The 9479-nt window shown below is 42.7% G+C and overlaps 1 protein-coding gene across 1 annotated transcript; it reads right to left on the bottom strand.

Moving 5' to 3' along the window:
• Positions 1–893: 893 nt before the first annotated feature.
• On the bottom strand, positions 894–9479 carry KNSTRN (kinetochore localized astrin (SPAG5) binding protein). Its single transcript, XM_053382711.1, has 9 exons — positions 9177–9479; positions 7139–7217; positions 6496–6613; positions 5047–5106; positions 3837–3936; positions 2841–2955; positions 2036–2097; positions 1664–1738; positions 894–1234 (listed from the first exon to the last, which is right to left on the bottom strand). Exons 2-9 carry the CDS (start codon positions 7206–7208, stop codon positions 1103–1105), a joined length of 732 nt encoding a protein of 243 aa, XP_053238686.1. The 5' UTR covers positions 7209–7217; positions 9177–9479; the 3' UTR covers positions 894–1102.

Genomic DNA, 9479 nt, shown 5'->3' with positions numbered 1-9479 from the left:
GTGGCTTGGTGGGGTGGTCGTGTACATGGCAATTTTTTGCACAACAAACCTTACCTTACCTTTCCTTTTCTCTAGGCTTTGCCACCCAACTCTTTAATATTTTTAATTACTTAGCCAATAGCAAGTTTGCACCTTAATACACCCACTGTACTTGATAGCTCATGAGAAGCTAAACTTAAGTACTTCACTGGCTTGAAATAAGGACACCCCCCCCCTTTAAAAGTCAAGCATCAGGATGTGAATAAACAGGTGCAGTTGTGTAAATTCACTTTTTAAGGAAACAAGGCCTCACAAGTCTGCAGTTCCATTACTATTGTCTTTCATTGTCCTGCCCTGATACTAAAGTGAAACCAAGTACAGTTGTGCCTTGGTACACGGTCATTTTGGCTCCTGAACATCACAAACCCGGAAGCGAGTTTCCAGTTTACGAACGTTCTTTGGAACCCAAATATTCTTGCTGCAGCCAATCAGAAGCTGCGCTTTGGTTTCCGAACGTTTTGGAAGTTGAATGGACTTTCCGAACGGATTCAGTTCGACTTCCAAGGTACAACTGTACAGTAATACTAGTGTTGTAGACAGTCCTGAAATAAACAGGAAAACTTTCCTATTTTCCAAGCAGAAAGGAGTGGATTTATTGAATAGATACAGAATAAATCCTGTTTTTAATTTGATCAGAAATATTCCCCCCCCAAAGGGGGGAATCACTGCACTGATTCCCAAACTTCCCCAAGAACTACTTGAAAACTGCTGTTGGCCTTGACAGACTACAATGCTTTCTATACTTGATGTAGCAATTGTAATAAGTTGTACTAGATGCTGTATTTTAAAATTCCATTGATATTGCTTCTTTCATTTGTTTCATTGTATTAGAAAAAAAGAAATCCTACGTATGATTCTCATTCTAAATTGATTTTATTTTAATCAATTAATTACCCCAAAAAAATTATTTACAAAAAACAAAACAGAGAAAAGGAAAAAAAACCCAAAGGGTTTCAAAGACAAACCTTATTAAAACTATAAAGCTCCAAGGGATACCCCTGCTCTATATATTGGAGTCCAATAAGGAAGCAGATCAGCACAAGATTACATGGCTCAGTTCTTGTTATGATGAATTGAGTTCCTCTGCCTGATCCAAAATGGCAAACAAATCTTCCATTTCTCTATGAAAACACTGCTCCTGCTCTAAGAAATGGGCCTGTTCCTCCTCCACCTGCTTCCATTTGTCGTGTGTCTTCTACGAGGAAAGAAAATTAATAGTTAATGTATTCTACACACAACTTGTATTTTCAGTTTTCAGAAAGGCAGCAACAACATTAAGTACTGAAGTCCATGAAGCTTATGCCATAATAAATTTGCTAGCCTTCAAGGTTTACACGACTTGTTTTCAGTTAGCAGGTACAAGATCACTCTGCAAAGTGGCTTGCTTGCAGTGCGAAGTTGCTGTCCGTTCAGGCCTTTCCCCTCTTGCCAAACAGAAGTAAGAAGTTTGCATACATATATGGAGGTGCAGTTAGCGTCAGGTGAGCAGAGAAGAAAAAACATTTAGAAGAAAGGAATTTGTGTGGTGTTGGCTCTGTGTCTAGAGACCTAGCAGTGGTGGTGGTCAGGCTTAAATGCTCTGTATGTTGGCAGTAATGGAGAAGGAAGACAATTCGTATTTTACCTGAAGATTCTCTTTTTGCTCTTTTGCCATCTGGGTGAATAGTTCAAGGTCGGTAGTCAGCTTCTCCATCAAGTCCTGAAAGAAAAGGCACAAGAAGGGGTTGACAAAGTGGGGTCCAGCCAGCATGTCCAATGGTCAGGGATGACGACAGTCGCCTAGCAACATATAGAGGTCATCACATTGACTGCCATGCATCAGGGACAGCAGTTCTGTCAAATCCTGTCCTGGAGATATTCAGAAGGTATCTCCGTAGTTATTTAGGACCCATGACAGCTGGAACGCAGCAAAATACATAGAAGAAACTTTGCAGGTGGAGGGGAAGAGTCACACAAGCAGTTTCCTAGGGAAGAGGAAACGGGTTCATTCTCTCACCATTATTTCAGACTGTGTCTTCTTGTTCTCCTCATCCTCTTCCAAAATTTTGTCACCTGTAGCTAATTGGAATGGAAAAAAAAATTACAAGTCAGAACCATACATATGCAATTAATTTACCAGAAGCATGGCCTCCATTCCCATAGTTCTGGGACTATCCTTAATAAGCAACTCAAAATTTATTATTGAATTTATACACTGCCATTCATTCATAGATCTCAGGGCAGTTCACAACATAAAAATAAAGATAAAAACAAGATACATAATAAAAACAAGAACACCGCCCCACACAAACCAATAACCCCCTCCCCCATCTAAAACACCAAATTAAAATTTAAAAGATTCTGCAGATCACAGTGTGATCGCATGGGGAGGGACTATAAGTTCAGCAGTGAAACACATGCATTCCATGCAGGCAAATGTGGGGCACTGGGGTCCCAATATCAGCACATTCCCCTGACCCTGCTTCCAGCACTCCCATACACTCAGTGGGATAACCAAAAAGAAGCACCTAGAAGTGTACAGGTGTTCCTGTGTATGTGCCCTGATCACAGGAGGTCCCAAAAGGTCCTGCAACCTCCTTGCATCCAGTGTAGGAAGAAAGGAAGGAAGGAAGGAAGGAAGGAAGGAAGGAAGGAAGAAAGAAAGAAAGAAAGAAAGAAAGAAAGAAAGAAAGAAAGAAAGAAATCACAGGGAACTTTATCCAAGGAATTGAAACTCCATTAAGACATTTGGGAGAAAGTGATAGTATACTGCAGGTGTATACGTACAGGGGAGAGAGCAGAGAAGCAACTGTATTTTATACCTGGATCACAATTCCTAGCTGACAAGATCAACATGCAGCTCTCCTGAAATTTCTTCAGCTTCTGGTTTTCTTTTTCCAGATTATCACACTGCTCCTTCGTATTCTTCAGATCTTTCTGCAAATACAGATAACTAAACCAAACAGCAGAGCACCAGTTTTTATTAGGCCTTCAAGCATTTAAGGTTTGCTTGCCTGACGCAGGAGGGATGAAAAACTACACACTAGAGGGAAGTAAGCCTGCCCTCCACCCCGCATAGACCGCTGGCATGAGCAGGCATTAACAATATTTCTACAAGCCAATTTCTTGGATGGCCTTTTCAAAACCTGTTTAAATCTGGTAACATACAGTGGTACCTTGGGTTAAGTACTTAATTTGTTCCGGAGGTCCATTCTTAAGCTGAAACTGTTCTTAACCTGAGACAACACTTTAGCTAATGGGGCCTCCTGCTGCCGCCACGCCGCTGCTGCGCGATTTCTGTTCTCATCCTCAAGCAAAGTTCTTAACCCAAGGTACTATTTCTGGGTTAGCAGAGTCTGTAACCTGAAGCGTCTGTAACCCGAGGTACCACTGTATTTTTAAATAACTTCACACACACACAATGTGGCCCATTGGGCAAGTACAGTCCAATGAGCCAATGCCGGGACAAGATACCTTAGCATCTTGTCCCGGATTTGGTCTGCTGCATCAGACTAAAAGGGCTGCCTAGTACAGCATCCTGTTTCCCACAGTGCTCATCCAGATTCCTATAGGAAGCCCACAAAGATGACACAAGTGCATCAGCCCTCTCCCACTGTTCTTCTCCAGTTACTAGTATTCAGAGGCAACATGCCTCTGATCTTGGGAGGTAGCATACAGCCACCATGGCTGGTAGCCATCAATGGCCTTATTCTCCATGAATTTACCTAATCTTCTTAGAAGGGTGCTGGAAATCTGGGGGGAACCCAGTGCACAGTTGAGATCATTTTAGGATAATCAGAATCAAGTTTGTTTCCTACCTCTGCTTCCATCAGCTTTGAGCTCACTTCCCATTTAGCAGACTCCAACTGCTTGTTCTTGTTTCGGAGCTCAGCCTCCCGTCTGTATCTGCTCATAGGGCTATAGGATCAAAAACATATCACTGATGCATCGTGGATGAGCAGTTTGTCTGCATTTAACATTCAGACAAAGCTCACACAGAACACCATAGATAGAAAGAGGTAAATATACATGAGTTGTCATTTAAGACATGGGCAGAGGGGAGAAAGTAGATCCAGGTGTACCAGATCTTTGGGTAATTTACCCAGGTAAGGATTTCTGACTCCCAACTATTTATCAATAGCAGCAACAAAATGACTCCCTCCCAGCATCCCTGCCCTAAGTTACACAGCTGAAATGAAGACAGCTTGGGGGTAATTAGCATGCAAGGACTGGGCTCCGAAATCTTTTTCACCTTTAAATGTATGAAAAATGAAGATCCAGCAAACCTGCAGTTCCTAGTTTAGGGCCCTATGTGAGGAATATTCTAATCAAGAAGCACATTCTGACCAGCTTATGATAACAGCATTCACAGCTTTGCTATTTACTACTCTTGGACATTTCAGTGTTCACCGTGGATTCAAAAGTATATACAGTTGTACCTTGGAAGTCGAACAGAATCCGTTCCAGAAGTCTGTTCGACTTCCAAAATGTCCGGAAGCTCTTGCAGCCAATCGGAAGCCGCAGAAGCCCCGTCAGACGTTCGACTTCCAAAAATAGTTTGCAAACTGGAACAGTCACTTCCGGGTTGCGGCGTTCAGGAACCAAAACGTTTGAGAACTAAGTTGTCCGAAAACCAAGGTATGACTGTATATAGCTGCACACTGAAGCTGCATGGTGACTTTAAAGAAAAATCACATAATGCAAAATAAACATAGAAATACATCATGATGTTTATATGATATTCTGCATTTTCTTAAATGAGGTCATCACTTAAGAAATGTTAATTTGATCTAAATCCATTCCTATGTGGAATCAACAACAACATTTATTATATAGGCTGCCCTTTTCCCTGATGGGACTCAAGGCGGCTTACAGATAATAGTAAGAACCGCTAAAAAATAGGGGGAGAAATCATTCAAAAAAATTAAACAGAATTAAAAAACTATATACATATATAGTCATGTTGTGGACGAGTAGGAAGCAGAGAAAGAAAATGTGTAAGAAACAGCTTTGCTTTGGGGCACTCACGTTCGAGCATTTGACGATGCTGCTTTCTTAGGTGGTGGCTGTGTTGCCTTCTTCATGAACCTTAATAGAGTTAAATAATGATATTTGTAGCTTTTATTAATATTACAAAGCCAAACCAACTAACAGCTTGATCCTCTGAACATTTGCCATTATTTAAACCCAAAATTCCTTCACACCATTTGGTACATTTCATCAAGTGTAGAAATTGCAAGGAAGTAGCTTTTGGCTAAACATTATGAGAAACCTATTAATTAATTACATTATTATTAATTTAATAATTAATATTTAAACCTTCCAAACAACCATCTCCAGGCGTTTTTACACATAAAATAATTTAAAACAATTAAGAACACAAAAGGCAAATACATTTAAAACAAGGCTAACCATCCCAACAAGTGCGCAGGGTACAGATCCATTATGCAGCTGGTAAAGTATGTTCGAACATAACCTTCAACTGTTTCCAGAAAGTGCAGATAGAAATGCTATTGACAGAAATGCTATTTCACAGAACAGGGGCAGCCACACTAAAAGTCTTGCTCCGAGTTACTATAGAGCAGGCTTCAGAGATCTTTGGCACTTGCAGGAGAAACTTGCAAACTGCAACAATCTACTAGATGCTTAAGGGATAAAGCAGTCTCTCAAGTAACCTGGTCCTGAGCTGTATAAGAACTTAGAATAGTACAGGCTGGATGAGACTACATCAGGTGGTAGTGGGCTCACATTCACTTAGGGCAGGCATGTCCAAAGTCCTTTTCCGGGCCTAATCCGGCCCACTGGTTGGTTTAACTCCCCTGTGGCAGTTTCTTTCCTGGGGTAAAATCCTAAAAAAAGCTCAACAACCTTGGGGTGGCCCTTTGGTTGGCCCCCACGGCCCTTCAGTTCATCAAATCTGATCCTCTTTGAAAAAAAGTTTGGACACCACTGGGACATTAAACCAGAAGCTGGTTGGCAGAGGTTGCATAGCAATGCTGTACTTGCAGCTTGTGTCAAGCAGGGGATGGACAACGTGACCTCCAAGCTCCCTGTTAGTGCGGTTGGTTCTATTGATTCTAGGATAAAGCAGCACATTTGCTGAGAAATGTCAAGCAGTCATGTTTGTTGTTAAATACCAATGATTACAAGCTTTGTTTGCTTTTTAAAAGTTATTTTACAACACCTTTCCATTAAAAGAAGAGCTCAAAGCAGTCTGCACATCTAAACATGTTTTTATAAAAAAGCAGGGGCAGGAAGGCAGGACTAACAATAATAAAATAGAGTAGAGGCAATAATGACAACAGATCAGCTGGTAGAAGAGAGGCCTAAATGGGTAAGGAGTTCCAAAAACTAGGCATGGCTTTGAAGAAAGCTGTCTATTTCTTCATATCCCAGTCAAGTGCAACCCAGGTGTCTAGGGCACTTTCAGTAGAGCTTCCATAGAAAATCTCAATGGTAGTATACACTTATATTTACCTTTGATTTGTGTCTTTGAGGGCAGTACGCACAGGAACATTTTCACCAAAAGTGAAATCAGGAGCTTTCAAGGGGCCCAGGTCAGGTTTGACAAAACATTGCTTTTTTGAATGTGGATCTGCAAATAAGGAATCCATTTAAAAACAAAAGGAAACTCAATAACTCACATGATTGACAGCACCTCCCTCAGTCTCCACATTTAAACAGCATTTGAAGACCCACTTTTTTTTCTCCCTAAAAACCCACAACCACACCAGGCATTTAGAAAGGTAAATAGTTTGGCCCTTGTTTTACCTAGATGACATTTCAATGCAGGTTCAATGAAGGTCTGGGCACATGGTGCCAACTTAAGGTTTGATCACACGGTAGAGCTCAACTCAGGGCAAGCAGCTTATTAGAAAATTCTAGGCAGGACAGGGAACCTGTGGGTCTCTAAAACTTGCTGGACTCCAGCTCCCATCACCACTGACTATTGGCCAATGGGAGCTGGAGTGCTGCAACATCTGGAGGGCCACAGGCTCTCCAGCCATCCCCCAGCCTGGGAGATTCATCCTGGCTGCCACAGCTGTTAGGATGAGCACCATAGGGGTGAAAAACAGCTATACAGTAAGAATACAGTAGTTCTCTCAAGAGCCTAACACACCTGTTGGCATACTGATCACTTTGGGCTGTTGGACACTGTAGATAGGAATCCTGGACTTCTCATTCTCCATATTAAAAGCCTGTAAGAATGGGAAAGAAGCATTGCATGTTTGTTAGACAAACTGCTGCAACCTATAGGATGCATGAAGTGCAGGGACCACCTCAGGCACAAGGAATGAAACAAACCAGAGGAAACACAGCACTACAGCATCCAGCAGTGGGTGAAGAATAAAGAACCCAGCAGCAGGTTAAATCCCTTTTTCAATTATGCTCCTTGCAGATTCTCTACTACACAGAGGGCTGAACTGAAAAGGGGGCATGCCCATACAATATGGCATTTGTTTTGAATGTGCTGGCTCATCTCTCAAACTTGGAAATGCGAGCCCCATTTCAAGATGCACAGAACACATTGACCCTATCACTAGGTTTTCGCTGACAGCCTAGAATTTAAAGACATCATTTCCCAACAAGTTTGATCCACAGCACCTTTTATGAGTTTTATCATGACTGACTGATTTTAATCATTTTATTTGCATGCCAGCTTCATCTTCAAGAGCTGCGTTATCAATAAGCTGACAGCATATGAATCAATCTGGATAACCTGATCCAAAAATACACACACACTGACACACAAAAATGAATCTCACTACAGCCAACCAAAGACAACTAACCACACCCTAGGCCACCCCCAACCTCTCTCACCACCAAGGAAAAATAACAAGCAAATAGTAAGAGAACCTATATAAGTGACGCTGACACAACCCCCCCCACTAAGTACAATACCCCCCTTTCCTTCCTAACCTAATACTGTATGCAACACTAATGTCTCACAACAAATGAAACTGAACTATAGAAAACACAACTTGAAAAAAGAGACAATGCACAGATTTTTGTAAACTAAGGAATCTTTAATAAAAATATTAATTTTATTATTTATTTATTGTTTTATTAATTATTATTATTATTATTATAAAAGAGCTGCGTTATCCAAGGCAGTGAAGCAGAGACACAGCAGGCCCAAATTTTCCAAAGGTTGGGGAAAGCAACATGGACGAGGCCAGAATATATGTCAGGGGTCAGCAAACTTTTTCAGCAGGGGCCTGTCCACTGTGCCTCAGACCTTGTGGGGGGCCGGACTGTATTTTGAAAAAAACAGTGAACGAATTCCTATGCCCCACAAATAACCCAGAGATGCATTTTAAATAAAAGCACACATTCTACTCGTGTAAAAAACACGATGATTCCCGGACCATCCACAGGCCGGATTTAGAAGGCGATTGGGCCAGATCAGGCCCCTGGGCCTTAGTTTGCCTACCCATGTCATATGTCTTGCCCACTTCCCCGCAAAAGAATAACTCTGTACACATCACAGGCAAACTGCAGCTTACAAGGAAGATACCGACCAGTATTGCAGCTGTGGGCAGTTTAAGGAGGCCGTTAACAAACCGGAAGGTCTTTGGAGGGGGAGACAAAAGATGTTGAGGAGCCTGGAGACCAGGTCCTATGAGGGAAGGTTGAAGGAGCTGGTTATACCTTGCCTGGAGAAGAGACAAAACAGCAGCCTACCAGCTCAATGCAAAGGTTGGGGTGGGGAAAAGCCCTGCGGGGGACAGAGCTGGTCTCCCCGAGGGTCAAGAGGGAGCCATGGCCTTTGCTGGAGGTCCAGCGCCGAGGGCCTTCTGGTGGTTCCCTTGCTGCAAGAAGCCAAGTTACAGGGAACCAGGCAGAGGGCCTTCTCGGTAGTGGCACCTGCCCTGTGGAACGCCCTCCCACCAGATGTCAAAGAGGAAAATAACTACCAAACTTTTAGAAGACATATGAAGGCAGCCCTGTTGAAGGAAGCTTTTAATGTTTAATAGGTTATTGTATTTTAGTGTTTTGTTGGAAGCCGCCCAGAGTGGCTGGGGAAACCCAGCCAGATGGGCGGGGTATAAATAAATAATAATAATATTTATAATTAATTATAATTATTATTGCGTGGTGGCGTCGTTTACTGCTGCACCTCCGGCCACGTATTTGCAAATACAACGCACACATACCGTTAAGTCTCAGGAGGCCTCCAAGCCCCCAAGGAAGAGCAGCACCCCGGGAACTTCCCTCGGCTCAGTGGATAACAAGCGTCAATGAGGTTAAGTATTTCTCCTGGGCATGTACAGAGCGCACCGTACTACCGGCCAAAGGCCGCAGCACAATAGTTCCCTTCGGCTAACTGGACAAGGCCCTCGAGACACAACGGAGCGGACTCCCCTCCTCCTCCTTCGGCGCTTTAGCTGGACCGGCGCCGTCCGACTCCCGCCAGCGTTTGAACGGGAACCGACTCCAGTCACCGCGATACCACGCGA

The sequence above is a fragment of the Podarcis raffonei genome, chromosome 1, assembly GCF_027172205.1.
Source record: "Podarcis raffonei isolate rPodRaf1 chromosome 1, rPodRaf1.pri, whole genome shotgun sequence".
Lineage (NCBI taxonomy): Eukaryota > Metazoa > Chordata > Lepidosauria > Squamata > Lacertidae > Podarcis > Podarcis raffonei.
Note: the sequence above shows the minus strand (reverse complement) of the source record. Positions and strands in the feature narration are given on the sequence as shown.

Excerpts from the sequence above, each read along its gene's own strand:
- KNSTRN (XM_053382711.1), bottom strand. The coding sequence starts at position 7,208 with ATGGAGAATGAGAAGTCCAGGATTCCTATCTACAGTGTCCAACAGCCC. Across the intron at positions 6,614-7,138 it reads AGTGATCAGTATGCCAACAG|ATCCACATTCAAAAAAGCAA; the intron begins GTGTGTTAGGCT and ends CCTTATTTGCAG. Across the intron at positions 3,937-5,046 it reads GCATCGTCAAATGCTCGAAC|CCCTATGAGCAGATACAGAC; the intron begins GTGAGTGCCCCA and ends TTGATCCTATAG.